This window comes from Pleurodeles waltl, chromosome 12 (assembly GCF_031143425.1).
Source record: "Pleurodeles waltl isolate 20211129_DDA chromosome 12, aPleWal1.hap1.20221129, whole genome shotgun sequence".
In the NCBI taxonomy this organism is placed as follows: Eukaryota; Metazoa; Chordata; class Amphibia; order Caudata; family Salamandridae; genus Pleurodeles; species Pleurodeles waltl.
The window spans coordinates 511,437,834-511,453,315 of NC_090451.1; the positions used below are offsets into that span (position 1 = coordinate 511,437,834).

A 15,482-nucleotide genomic window follows, 5' to 3' on the forward strand; every position below is an offset into this window, starting at 1 on the left:
AGACCTGCAAGTCAGGACCCATATGAGCATGGCAGCAACATGGCACAGGTGCTCGTCTGTGCTGCACCAACAGCAAGACATGATGGGTAATATGTGCCATGCCAGTTCCTTGAGGGCACGAGGGTCGGTGTTTACTGTGCCAGCTCTACACCAAGGTTAACAGTGTATGCCATGTATGTGAGGCAGTGTGTGCCCCGCCAACTCCCAGCAGAAAGGGGCAATGTGCTTCTGGGTAGGCCCAATGTACGAGAGGTGACGTGAGCCAGAGAAGCATATGGACATCAACGACTGTGACTGAGGTGCCAGCTGAAGGGCCTGGAGTCCTGTGTGTGCAAAGCCACCTCCAAGTGCACGTCATGTGGTGCAGCGTGTATCACGTGAGATTTCTCAGTAATGAGTGACAGTGTGTGGGGTACCAGCTTCAAGACACGAGGTGGGGGATGTAGAGTGGCAGCACTAGGAACAAGGGCAATGTCTGACATGCGATCTGAATGGAACATTAGGTTTTTACGTCAGGTAAAACTATAAGCTGCAACTTGTGACATTCCAGTTCCAGACTAGCAAGGGCAGAGTGCGCCAAGTCATCTAAAAACTACAGTCTGGAAAGTGTTTGACATCTCACATTACTTTTCATTGCTCTGCCACACAGGGCACTAGGAAATGTAGGTCTACAGACAAAGAGCTGCGCCAAAGGCAACTTGCATTCAGGCAGAGAGACTTTAAAGTACACAGTGCAGCACAGGATACATGAGAAGGGAATAGAGCCAGATCCCTGCAAGCTTTAACTGTGTACTGGATGTGCGTGTCCCCACCGCCCCGGCACCAGTACCACGTTTCCAGAGATGCACTCACTCCCTCTCCTTCAGCAGCACTTTCTGGGACTCGTCCAACCGCAGCTTCAGGGCAGTCACTTTGGTGGCGTCCTCCTCTATGACCGCCAGGTCCTCCCAGAGGAGACGGTTCCTATCCTGGCGGCTGAAGGTTGTGCGCATGCTCACCATGCTCCTCTGGTCCCAACAGTCCGGCGACTCCTGCTTGCCCTTTAGTAAGGCCTCCATGAGCTCAATCTCCTGAGATGGGAGAGGGGAGAAGAAACGTGTCAATATCAACCTTTCAGGCCACACTGACATGCAGCACAGAAAGCATTACGGAGAACTTAGGCATGCAAGAATTGCTAATTATTTCTAGTAATATACGTGCAATTATCAGGATAATTACCAAGAACAGAACAGAATGGAATGCAGATCTCCATCGCCCTTTGCAATTTCCCCTTGACACACAAGGGGGCCATGTTGGAACAGAGGAGCTTGACGTGTCTGCAGCTAAACGTTGCAGCCATGATGTACGTGCTCACGTTCTTCCATGCCCCAACAGTATGAACTTGGATGTCATCGAGAATGGCAACTATGCGCCTGATTATCTCGACTTCGCCCACTACTGCAGAGATGTACCAGTAGCTTCACGGAAACCGTGGGGACATGTTGGTATGGTGACAGTTAAATTCGCTACAATGGGAAATGTTTCTTTTTTGTTTAAAAAAAAAAAAAAAAAAAAAAAAATATATATATATATATATATATATATATATATATATATATATATATATATATATATATATATATATATATATATATTGAGGCTAGTTTGTACTTCTCTCTTTCAGGCACGGAGGAGATAACTAGATATCAGCTTACAATATTAGTCCGGGGGTACAGGAAACCCGAGCAAGGTACTGTTTGCATAACTGAAAGGATGGTAACTATTCCAAGTAAAGGAAGTTCTCATGCTTATTGTATGATGTCTTCAAATGGTCCTCATGGAAAAGTGATATTTCATCATTTCCTCCTCATTTTCCCTACTCACAAATACTTTTTACTGTATTTTTTTATTAACAATTTTTTGGAGGTTTTGAAACAAAAATTAAAAACAATACAGACTCGGGAGGACCTTCAATAAAGCATACACGTCTAACATAACAGTCTTGGACAACTATATCCAGTGTAAGAGTGTCCCGTTCTCCGATATCCACTGCGATGCGATTCTAATATCTATGTGTCCTTACAGTAGAGGCCATTGTTGAATCTAATATGGACGAGAGCAGGGCTGTTTTACAATGGATATTGGTTTGTTGAACGACATACCTAGGTTCTATAATTTCGTATTATCTATGTAATGTAGCTCGGTGAGAATTCCCACTAGGTGTCTCAAATCTTTCTGTGTGTTTTTGGCAGCCCATGAATATATCTTTCTCTAGTAGAGGACAATGATCCATTACTCACATTCATTCTTGGATAGAGGGAAGGTCTTTGGCTCTAGCTTCCTGCAGTATCCTATTGGCTATTACACTACACAATCCCACTAATGTGCCACTGTACATGGAACCCGTCAATGTTGTCTAATGTTCATAATGGGTACATTTTGGGTGTCAGGGCAACGTGATGTCCCACCATGTCAGATAGGATGTGCTGCATTGGTTTACATTATGGTTGAGTTCTGGGACAACTTTGTGTGAGGTGTAGGACGGTACTGCTTTCATTGTGGCATCGTGTGCAGATGAGTTACCAGACCTCCCACCGTCCACAGTCTCATAAGTATATGCAAGGTCAGACTGGCACACAGGACAATCAGGCCGTGCCCCCCACAGGCTGACAGATCAATGCGTGGGCCGGATTTTTATCAGTTTGTGGGCCGGTTTTATGGTCAGGTGGGCCGGTTGGATAGTAACATAAGCATTGCCGGCGGCAAACACAAATGCATGCCGGCAGCAAACACAAATGTATGCAGTCCCGGCAGCAAACACAAATGCATGCAGTCCCGGCAGCAAACACAAATGCATGCAGTCCCGGCAGCAAACACCAATGCATGCCGGCAGCAAACACAAATGTTTGCAGTCCCGGCAGCAAACACAAATGCGTGCAGTCCCGGCAGCAAACACAAATGCGTGCAGTCCCGGCAGCAAACACAAATGCGTGCAGTCCCGGCAGCAAACACAAATGCGTGCAGTCCCGGCAGCAAACACAAATGCATGTAGTCTACCAAACCGTGCAAAATACCCATACAGCGTATCCTTCAAGGTTCAAATTTGGCCAGATTTGCAAATGTTGCACGTTTTTAGCTATCTGGTTTTTTAAGGGTGGGCCACTTTTATTTTGTTTTCCGGGCCAGCTTCTTTGTCCCAGTTCAACCCTGAGTATATGGTAGGTTTTATTAAGATAACTGAATTCTATGAAACAGACATGCTGATATGCAGAATACTTTGTGCAACACTGGTTTCCACACCGTTGCTATTGCCGATGCTGCCCACATCCTCTTTCCAACTAGCCCGGAGCTCTGTGGTGGAATCAGGCGCACTGATCAACAGGAAACTGTATATTCGTGAGATGCCTACCTTACCAAATGGTTCCAGCATTAATTTGGTTACCAAATGGTTAGACCATGGCAGTTCATTCTGTTGTTTTTTTGTGTGATTCAAGGGCTTGTCTCTATCGACAATAACTAAATAATTGGTAGTTGTGTAACATGAATTTGGACTTGAGCTTGACAATTTCATGTAACTAACCACCCTCACATCTCCCAGCCTGTAGGGCCTTATGCTGTCCCTATCTCCAAAGCCTCACTGTTTCAAGACGTACTTAAGCCAATTTCCCAGCCATAAGTGAGTTTTCTCTGTGGCATGTAATGTGCTTCAGAGCATTATGCCACACTGTTCCATTACTTTAGTGATCAAGGCAGGGTATCCGCAGGATTGGAACATATGGGAAAATGTTAGGGCTTTTGTTGGGGGAAAAGGGTCGAGCTTAAGGCAATGAGCAGGTTCTTCCTGTTTGGGGAACAGCCTCTCATTTATAGTAATCAGGTGGGCTGCACTGCAGTAGCGTTGTAAGCCGGCCACTCCCAGTCCACCGAAGTAGGATGACTGGTGCTTTTTGCAAAAGAAATCCTGGGCTACTTACTCGCTCACGAGTATTGCGAATATATGGTCATTGTTATAAAAAAAAATTGGAACGAGACATGGGTGATTGTTGAGGGTTCATGACATTGTGGGGAAAGCAATCAATTTGTACAGTGGAGATCTACCCATGATCAACAGAGGCAGGGCAGCCCACCTTCGCAGCACGTCACTCAGTGTGTTCAGTAAAGGTGAGATGCCGAGGGTTCATATCTCGAGGGTATACTGAAATGTGGATACCTATCCTGAATGGTTTTTGAAGCAAGTTTCAGGAAAATCCTGGGTTCAACAAATGATTTTTTTGAATGGATAATGTTACTGTAATACAAAGGGTAGGGAGCGTCTACATCCTCAGTGTTTTTCTAAAGGCCACACAAAAGGATGAAAGTACAACTTAAATATTAGAATAAAATGCTAATTTATGTTATGTTAAGATGTTCACTGTGGTACTAGACTACTAAAAAGCTGATTGACACTAAACTAACAGGAAAGGAAGCCAAACAGTTTATTTGAGGAAAATTTGATTTTAAGTTTCTGATAAACAACATATAGCTGTTCTCAAGGTGGCATGCAAGATCACGCCACAAAATGGCAGCTTGTGATTCGACAGCAAGACCGCCCATTTGAATAAGTCTGAAATGCCAATCACAAGATGGCCGTCAGCAGCCGAACCCAGTGTGTATCTGAAACCAACACAGAAACTGACTGGAAAGCGAGAGAGGCCTAACGGTATGAAAAGCATTGTGTACTACAACAAGCTACAAGAAGTTAGAACAACATGACACACGACACAAACATGTTAAGCAACCACATTCAACATAAATCTAATGGATTACCTCTTCAGCAAGAAACGTCCGAGAAAAATGAAACATCATCAGTGGGCTAATAGCTAAGACATCTTCAGAGTAATTACCTATTAATTCAAGATCTGAAGTTAAAAAGGTGTGTGGAAATATAAGGCCTCAATGACATTCGCCCATCAGATCTTTTCTGCAGCATTCTCTCAGCTGGTCGGAGTGGAGTTACAATACCGAGTGTTAGCTGACTTAGGACAAAAATAAACCAAATATGAGTAAACTCTCAGCAGTAGTGAAGCCTGCGACCCGCAGGTTACAAAGCAGAACAATGAACAGGTTAATTCACCAAGTGCCCCAGTGCCGCAGCTCAAGCAGTGCTGTAAACCCGAATTCAGTAACCAGGGAGAAGCTCATTTGTATTTTAAATCGGACCCCTATAATGCTAAATTGCTGTGATAATGCTCCCGCATAAAGGCTTCTATTTCTTCTTGGGAAATAATAAACCACAGGCTCCGTTGTCTGTGGAGTTAATTCAGGCAACCTCGTCATCCCTTACAGCAGAATGTGCTCTATGTGTCCCTAGCACGATACCTTGTCTCAGCTTCAGGAACATCCCTTGCCCCTCTACTGAGCGTCCTTGGCGAGTAGTTTATCCCACAGTGGACGAGGGAGGCCCTGGCGGAAGTATTAGGTCTGTCATGAGACCAGACTGAGTCGAATGCCTTGATCCCCGGCCGCAGGTGCACAGGTGTGTAAGCGTGAACAGGCGAAGCTTGGTTAGTAACACTGGGGTAGGGGGGGTGAGCTTCAGGTTCCCCAACCCTCGTGCCGGCACACAGTGACGAGCAGAGCGCACGAGAGTTAAGGGAGAGGAATGTGGACTGGTCGCGGAGCTAAGTGACAAAGAATACAATACTTTCTGAAATAACCAACATTTTTTAAGTCTTTCTAAACAGAGATATGGAGAGAGTGTGCGCGCGTTTTTTGTCTGCGTGTGTGAAATCTGGCAAAATCCGACAGGCACCTCACCATACCCAACTGTAAGTACCTGCACCTAACTATTTATCACAAAAACCATTTGTTAGGGGGGGTGTAACACCTCACACTCCCTCCCCCCCGAAACCGCGCCCCTAAATGTGAACCTTGTCGGCCTCTTTTGGAGATTCTGGCGCAGTGTCTAAACACGGACATCGCTAGAAGAAGATTATGTTCCCTTGCAAGAGAGGTGAAGAACTAGAAGGTAATGAATGCAACATGTGCATGTATCGCTGGCATTTGTGGGTGAATATAATGTATGTTTTAAACGCCTGTCTGAGGGAATGTGGGCAGATGGAGGCTGGGAGCCAGAGGGCGCACCTCTTCAGAGCTGCAGTCACCGCTGAAAAATGGACCCGAGTTGGCCACACACAGGGGGGATCTCATGCCTGGGACGGACACACAGTTTAGCTTCCTGAGACCAAGGCCCAAAACACCCAACATAATTAATCCCAGATACGGATTACGCATATTAACTCTCTACAGTGTTGTGATGTCCTTCCTGCTACTCATCAGTCAATAGGCTGACCCTAGGGCCTCTAGCTTAGAGTGGGGCTGATCCCAAAGGGTTGTGGTCAGATGGCCACATATTGAGATAGTGGGAAATGCTCTGGATTCAAGAAAACTAGTGTTGGAGACAAACAGTAATATTCTGTGGGCACGGTTTAATTCCAATCTACACAGCAGCGTTATTTAGTGCTGTTTCTGGGAGTCCTGTGTCTTAGTCATGTGAATGAATGAACAGTTTGGTTTTCTGTAGCACAAAGAAGTGCAGAAGGTTTGGCTGTGCTCACATGGTGGGTGGGAGAATGTTCCCCCGTTTTTGGCCATACACTTCAATTTGGATCCTCCTTTTCACCACTTCATCCTTGCTTGGGAGGAGGTCAAAGTGCTGGCTGAAAGGCGGTTATATTTGGAACACAATTCGCAACTCACTTCTGCATTTATCCAAAAACCTTGATTGTGAACGTGTTCTGCTTGATGCACACCACTTGAAATGCATTTCTGGCTTACAGCGAGAGCCAGTAGAGTGGTCAGGGTGGGTGCAATGCAGTCCTATTTCTTCAAGTTGATTGACAACCATGCAGCATGATTTTTTCCATGCTGTATCTAGTTAGGGAGTTTCGTCTGCAGGCCTCTTTGGACCACACTGCATTCATTTAACCGGCATGTCTGATGATCCAGTCAGCGGTACAATTCTGTTGGAAGGAGTAGTTGGACCTTGAAGAGCAATGGCAGTTGGAAGAGGGTTGATTGGATCCACTATGCTGGTGTGTGAAAGGACTCTGATTGGGGTTCCAAAGTGAACCAGAATGGCAGGTGCAGAGTGACTGTGCAATGTGGTCATGGGCTTGGTGCACATCATGGTTGGTTGTATCCTATGGCACCAGAACAGCGTGAGTGGAGATTGGGGGTTGCAACAGAAGATGTGGATCCACAGTCTCAGACTTCAGAATTGGTTCAGGGTAGTTCTCTTTCAACAACTGTCCTCCACAGGCTGCTGTCTAGACTGAACCATTGTGTCAAGTGATGCTTCTCCCAGCAGCTAGCACAGGGGCTGTATCTAAGCAGGAGCTCCCATTACATGGGCACATGAAGTGAGGGATATCTGCATCTGGTTCTTATCAGATGTTCTAAGGCAATAATCTGGGACAGACAAAAGAGCAGGTCTGACCTAGATACTTCCTCACCTTGAAAAACGGAAACTTCAGTTCCACCACTCACCCCTACCATTCACTCAATGGCAGCATTCAGGTGGAACGAATCAGCAACCCCTTCCCAGAAAAGTATGCATGAAATTTCTAAAGGTAGCCCCGTCTTCATCCTCCTCACTTCAGTGTCTGGATCTTTCCCCTCCATCCACAGGAACCCAAGCAATACACTTCCAGTGACACAGGAAGCAGTACTCATACTCCACTGAGCTCAGTTATGGGGTACACATAACACAACTTTACATAAGAGGCGAGGTGTAAGTAGACCACATCCCATTGACACAGACAAACAGGTCTGGTCACACTATAAATCCAAAGCAGAGTAGGCTGCCACTGCAATTTTTTGTACTACACTCAGGAAAGGGAGAGCAATTATCTGCCCACTTTGAAGGCATGCTTGGTGTGCTCCTCCATGTCACAGGTCCTGGACATCACATTGTCAGGGACAGACCTAGGCCACTGCACACACTACGGTAACACAAAGCAAGGGACAAAATAAAAGTCACAATCCAAAGTTCAAATGCAGTTGGGCACTCATGGCACAGGAAGCACTTGTATACCATGTAAGGTAGATACCCATCTCAAGAGGTGGGAACTGCAAGGACATGGGACTTGTCCCTTTTTTTAAAGTTAGGAAGTAATCAGAGGATATTCGGCCAATGATTGATTAGTTCTATTATACACGTAGAAATTCACTGTAGAGCTTGCCTCCGAGTGTTGCCTTTAAGTAGTAGGTTGAAGGCCAATACTTCCATGTTCTATATCAGATCTGCTCCTCATTTATTTTCAGGCAGGCTTATCTGTTGCTTGATTCAGTAATGTTTTTATGCCTGTGGGCATCTGATTTCCTCGAGAAGCTCGCCTAGAAATGGCTTGTCATAGTGCTACAGTATAAATCGTAATTGTGTAAACTATGAATCCAAATGCTGTATGCATTCAAACATTTTTAGGAGGTTATCTGGATCCCGGTAGGCTGCAGCCCCTTGAACAATACTGATGTACATGTGTGTCCACCTCCATCCATAAAAGCTGTACAGGGGAGTAATTTACTAGAGGTGTAACAAATGACTGCAATGCTTGAGTTATGCAAAAGTCTGTTTAATAAACCATTCTAATTCTTCAAGTTTACAGAGGCAGAGACTTTGGTGGTTTAAGAAATAGTGTTCTTGTTTATCTATAAAGAGACACACTCCCCTCAACTCTTATAAAAGGGGACAGATTGAAATGCTGGTCTAGTAGAACTTTTACCACAGTGTAAGAACGAGATAACAGAGAGCCCATGTGAGAGTCGACAATGAACAATGCGTGGGCCAGATGCAGGACAGACCACGACACCGGTTGAGTCGCACAAGCGATATTGTACATGTATTGGCAAGAGTTCAGCGCAACACTTTATGCCTTTACATATTTATTGAATGGACTACAAGAAAGCACGGTCGGGCTGCTGTTGATGCTTCCTTGGTTGCCATAAACACTGATGTTTTTGGCGAGCCTTAGTCCCATACCCAATCATTTCTATTTGGGGAAAGAGTCTTTACTTTCAGAACTCACCAAAAAAGGTGCACGCAGTTCTCATTTTTTGTGAAGCAATGATGGGCCCCTAACGAAGGCCCAGAATGAATTCTTGAGTAAGACAGGTTGCCTCAGACTTGGATCAGAGGAGGGCCAAGAGGATTCAGTGGTAGAACCCCCGGGACTGATGGCTCCGTGAACTGGATCATCCACTACCGGGATCTGTGTTTGATCTCATGGTCACCGTTTCTAATCCTGCCTTCGTCCACCTGAGGTTGAAACATTAGAACCACTGGGTTGGGCAAGAATAACTAACTTATTTAGCTCAAAGATATCCCTTTAAGTGCACGTGTGCACGTTATGTTATATTGTGTTTATTACTGTGCAGGTTAATGAGAGGGGGGACTAATGAAGGTAAAACCGAAATCTTTGTTGTTTAATCATTAAAGAAATACTTAATTACTTGTACATATGCAGAACTTATTGCAGCATATCTTTCCCATTTGTAGCACTCTAAATCACAAGTGTTTCGATTGGTCGACCAAGCGATATTCATTTTATTAACTTCAAGAGGATGAAAGCCTGGGATGCTCCAACTGGGATTGAGGCCAGGGTCCTCATTGTCTCGCACACAGTCTTCTGAAGAAAGATTGTATCTGTTTTGCTATAGTGGGTGTGTTGCAGGACGCCCTTTCAGTTCATTTTTGCGTAACAGCATATCCCATCCCTGCTGAATTCACATGTTCCAGGCACTTAAAGTAGCTCATAAGAGTTAATGATGAAAGTCAAATGATTAGGCAGGGAAAGCTGGGCTGTAGGTACTGCAGGCAATAAGAACATGCATTGGCACAGCCAACAGGCCTGACCTGGCTGCCAGCCTTTAGACTATGTAGATGCTTGTTTGTTTTGCCAGTGGGCAAAGTCTATGTCACAGTGACTGTACAATATTACCTAAGGGCAGAATCGCTGTAGAACCAGGATACCTTGCTAAAAAAATAAAACACACGGCGGTGCCCTGCATGATATTCTCTTGTCACTGGAACCTTAATCTAACAAGCATTGGTATAGCCAATAGGTCTTGCCTTGGAAAGCTGGTGTGATGGTAAAACTGCGAATAATTCGTTGTGGACATATGCCACAAAATAAAACCAAATAAGGTAAAGAAGGAAATTATGCCTCCTAAAAGGCATGGCCCTTACCGTACAATACAATTTTAGAATAAAAACATGAACCATTGAAAATAATTTTATTAAAACAGAAAGGGTGCTTCCTAACAGGCAAGAGTACTTAAGACTGGTGCAGAAACCCTATTAAGTGTTAATGCACATCACAGAAATTAGATTATTAGTGGTGCAAAACAAATGTACTATTGGTTTAGAATTAATGTACCTTGAAGACAGCGTAAACACACAATGATGACAGAAAATAACAGGCACTGCCGAATAAGAAGGCATCAAAGAAGAGCGAGTATGGCGCCGACAAATAGTAAGCTGTGGGCGGGTTTCAAGTCCAATACTGCACACAAGAGTCTCGCAAGCGAGGCTCGACCTAAAAAAGGATGATAAACAGGACGAAGAATAAGCACTGGGAAAGTAAGGAATTGGCCCACCATCCCTGTCCATGAACTGCGGTTCTTTTTAGACTGCACATGCAATCGGGCAAACAAGGGAATTTCAAATAACTCACAACGGACAGAAATAATATTTAAAAATAAGACATGCCAAATCCTATGACATATAATAGGAAGTGGGAAGCGTATTCTGCCACGGGGTACCATCATTTTGTCAGAGTGAGCCCCGAACGTGCTTACGGTTGATTGAGTAAACCTACTCAGCTAGAGGGTGGGTTTACAGAGTTGTATATGTGGGCAGCATTTTGGTGTCATACTTTTCAGTAAGTTCAGAAGTGTGCTCCAATCGAGCGAAGAGATGTACTGAAGATAGAATTCAGTTTTTAAATATTTATTTGTAGTGTTTTATAAAGTGTCTGTCATCATAAGAAAGCTCTGAAGTCCTGAAACATATTAACAAATGAGGAATCATGTGGGCAACCCAGTAAGGATGATAGCTGGGTCGCCGGAGTCCAGTTGGTGCGATAGTAGCACCCCCAACATGCGGTCTCAATGCAGACTTAGGACAAGATTACACTTAACGCGCACATGATATCTACTGTCTTTGGGCCATTGCCTAAGGGTCTATCCCATGGTCTGTGCCTGGCTCGTAGGATAGAGTCTGAAGATGAGCACTGGGCGCTCCAGTCCTTCAGGAGCACACTCAGAAGCATAAGAGCAACTTACAGAAGGACACTGATTCCCATCGCACAGGCTACATGCATCTAAGGATCACCCAGAAGTGGGGGTGGCAACCTACTGAAGAACTCTGCTACCAAACCAAGCAAGAAGGGAAAGCCTGAAAGGTGTCTATCCAGAAGCTGCGAAGGTGTATCGGAGAGGATAGCACTGGTAGCTAAACCACAAGAGTAATACAATTCTATGAGGTTCACCCTGGACCAGCAGGAACGCCGGCCACTGTCAGACGCAGCTTCCAAGCAACCACTTACGTGTCCAGCACCCAGAACAAGTAGACCACACTGGAAGCCACTGTTTCCTACCACTAAGTCCAGAGCCCCTGGGATAAATCCAGGCGCGTACAGAGCTAACCAATGGGAAGACTTAGCTTCCAAAGTCACCAAACCTGGCGTGAGTTTGTTAGGTTCATGCAGACGTGGTGGAGGTGCAGCCCACCCGAGAGGCTTCCTCCAAAGAACCAACCACATAAATTCAGGTTAACGGGGTTCATCTGGGAGAAGCAGAGAGAGAGGGGTGCTAGGACTCAAAAGTCCACCCAGCTGAGAGTCTGACCAATACGAAAGTCTGCCTCCCGTGGACAAGTTTCTATCAGACTACAGAGGCATGAGCCGTGCATGTCTAGGACTCAAAGTGACTATGGCAAGTCAGTAGATGTGCGGATTTACAGAAAATGGAGCCCAAAGCATTGCCTAACATTTTCCATTAGATACTCATATCTGACAGAAAAGGAGTATTTATCCACATTTAATGCCACAGCGCATACACTCTGTGACGTCCTGCACGTTACAAATATTGACAGGACACCACAAGGGGCTCCAATAGATTAACTAAAGGACAGATAATGGCATCTGCAGGAAGCTGGGTTATCCTTAGCAAAACTGAGAGCGGAAATCAGTGGGCCGACTCCAGGAGAATGCACTCAAACTCTAAGCCCCTTTCCAAGGTCAGAACTGGGAGCGGAGAAAGAGATTGTGTAGTATTTGGAAAACAGCCAGTGTATTCTTCATCTACGTCAGGAAAGCAAATGCTTGCAATCACCTACACCGCTTCCGAATAACAGCATCACAGAGATAAAAATACTATCTCCTAAATGAATGAGTAGCTTGAAGGCCAATTTCAATACTGTTATTGACTGTCATATGTGTTTATAATTGTTGTGGAGTTACATATATATACCATCACACTGTAAGACATTAGATTGTGGAAAGCGAGGGGTGTCCTTTCTATGTATTTTGGTTAAGTTGCACTTTCACTTAATGACTTACAGCCTTGATCTGGTTGTGTTTTTTAAATTGTTGTAGATTTATATTAATTTAATCATTCCATCGTGTGCAAAAGATCAGATTGTGGAAAGCGAGGGGTAACCTTTCTATGTATTTTGGTGCAGTTGCATCTTCACTTAATGTGTTACAACACTGATTTTGTTGGCGAAGTGAGATGAAGTGGTTTGGCTGGTAATGTACAAGTAATTCTTCAATCACCACCCTAACTTAGTGTTGTTTTCCCCAAATGGCTGGGGTGGCCAATCATGGTATAGAAGGCAGCTCACCAGGAATAGGGTTTGTCTGCCAAAGAACTGGATGGTACTTTAGGTTCATTGTTATTGGGACAGTGCATTCTTTCATATTTCCAGTTGGGCAGAGTTGACCAACGGAGCGGAGCTGGTGTCGTCTTTTTTTCATTTCAAGATTATTTGCCCGCACTTGCCCTCTTTTATTGTTTCTTAAGTATAGAACTGGAGAATCATGATTTGTCCTCGTTTTCAAGACATTGCTGATATTAATTTGCCTAATGCATACTTTATGTGAACGTATTCTTTTGCGAGGAGGAAGGTGATAGACCGTGGGATCTGGAGGGAGCATGCCGCTCTCCCACCACAATAATGCAGGCATGTGAAACGGGCCGGAGAGCCTGTATACGGATATGTTAGGGGAGGAAAAAGGAGATTGGGGGATATAGTTATACTTCTGTAAGTGGGGTAAGAGTTAAGGGCCGGACTCTTTGGCTGACCATCGATCAGCTGGGCAGTTAGTATACAGGTGCTTCGAGAGCAGTTACATTTGATTAGTCTTTTGGGTGAAGTTTTATTGTGGGATTATGGAGAACAGTGAGGCAGTGAGGGAAGCACTGTGCCCTTTGTGCGCAGCTCGCAGGGATGATCAAATCAGGCTTGTTTTTTTTGGCGGGCCTGGTTCAGTAAGGCCCCCAAGGAGGCAGTGTAGGAGGAGCAGGGGGCCATAGAAGGTCAGGTACAGAGATTTCCATTGTTGCTAGAGGGAGCAGGTCTTTCCTGGTGAGGGGGACGTGCCGCATGAGCAGCGGACTCGCAGAGAAGCAGCAGAAGTGCTTATGTCATGGGCAGTGTCTCGGTGGTTATGAGTGCAAGGGCGGTATTTTTGCTGCTTCGCGCACAGTCTAGAAGGCAGAGTGTCAGGCGGGGAAAGGGCGGGCCCAGAAGGAGTGATAATACTGTGCGGGCTGCTGTTAAGCACGTGGTAAACCGCTCTGATCGGAAGGGGTCGCTCCACCAGGCAACATGATGAGATCATGGCTCCATGGTTTGTGAGGAGTGTAGTCCACAAGAACACTCAACCGGATTTTAATGTAGCTGTGGGAGAAAGGGAGTGAAACTGATATTTTAGACATTGTGCATGTAAATAGGGTGAGTTCCAGTGGGTCTGCAGCCTTTAAGGCAGGGAGTTTGAGCTGCAGTGGGCCCAGATGTGTGATGTCAAAGACAAAAATATTTTGGAGGAACATTTTGGGGAAGATGGAGCGGGTTTTCTGAAACAGAAGATATAATTGGGTGTGAGAAGGCTCAGAAGAGGGGTCTAGTGGGGGAATATGGGCATTGGAAAGAGAGCTTTTGCAGCTCTTGGGGCCCCTGGATCAAGGAGTCTTCCCAGGCAGGCACGGTCTGAAGGGGTTTTCTCCCACAATAGCAGCAACTAAGGTTGGCGATATACTACAGTCATCGGCTAAGTTATCTGTGGCCTAAACACAACAGCAGGTAGTGAGGAGGTAACTTAAGGCTACTTGGATGAGGGAGCACAATCTTCCACTTCAACCTTTTCAACCAAACACTACAGAATAGAGGGTGTATGATGGGGGTGTGTGTGATGGTGAGCATCCGGGTGTAAGTTGGAGTGGGGAGTTGGTTGTTGGGGAGACACTAGATGGCAGGCATATGTAAAGCTTGTGTATCTACAGCTACACATGCCTCAAACAGAATGTTCTGGTGGCTGATGCATTATCCAGATAAAGATGCCACTATAAAACTGCAGATTGGCTTTAAGTTTCTTTTCAGACTAAGTTATCGGTGTCATCGACAACAGAGCTGAGGGGATAATCTGAAATTAGGTAAAGAGCTTTCGTTGGTGGTGAGAGAAAAATTGAGAAGTAAACTCTTTGAAGGAAGGATTTTTGGCCCATTTTTAGGTCAAGCGTAAGCGTTCAACCTCATGTATACTTTTAGTATACTTCTTATGGCTTAATGTGATTTCATTTGTGTGTTGCAGTGTCCTTTAAAAATTTGTGCTCGCTAGTTGTCAGCTCTGCCCTTTTCTCCCTCCTTTTTCTATTTCAGAGCAGTGACCAACTACTGTATTATTTTACTTTGGTTTCTTTATCTATTGCAGTGCCGGACTACTTTTGTCATTTCTTTGTTGCTGCCTTTTCACTGTGGTATTTTAGGCTGGTAGCTGCCAGCATTTTATTGCAGTATTCCGTTCCTCCCACCTCCTCCCATGTTGCTGACATTTGTTTTGGCTTTATTCCAGTGCTGTCCTCATTTACATTTGCTCTGCCATTAAATCTTTAGTAAAAGGTATCTCCCAGGCTTTGTTTTTTTATTTAATGTTATTTTACCACTGCCCAGGGTCTGTTGATTAATGTTCTTTCACTCGTTGATTTATTCTTGAAGTACGATTATTTCTGCACTCATTGATTTATTCCTAAAGTAAACTTACTTTTGCACGTGTTTATGTAACATTAAAATAATGTTCTTTCACTCGTTGATTTATTCTTGAAGTACGATTATTTCTGCACTCATTGATTTATTCCTAAAGTAAACTTACTTTTGCACGTGTTTATGTAACATTAAAATAAGCTCATTTTATAAATGAAGCACCCGGTGCCTAAATGTTTAGCTCACTGCTCAGGGAAGCCAC

General features: G+C 44.7%; 1 protein-coding gene across 4 annotated transcripts in view; it reads right to left on the reverse strand.

The window, feature by feature from the left end:
* Window positions 1-15,482, reverse strand: part of CCDC102A (coiled-coil domain containing 102A) — a 272,741-nt gene that overhangs the window by 91,408 nt on the left and 165,851 nt on the right. For all 4 annotated transcript variants that reach the window (XM_069217331.1, XM_069217330.1, XM_069217332.1 and 1 more), the window contains one exon: window positions 853-1,070. In XM_069217331.1, the coding sequence (XP_069073432.1) occupies window positions 853-1,070 (218 nt within the window). The remainder of the gene's footprint in view (window positions 1-852; window positions 1,071-15,482) is intronic.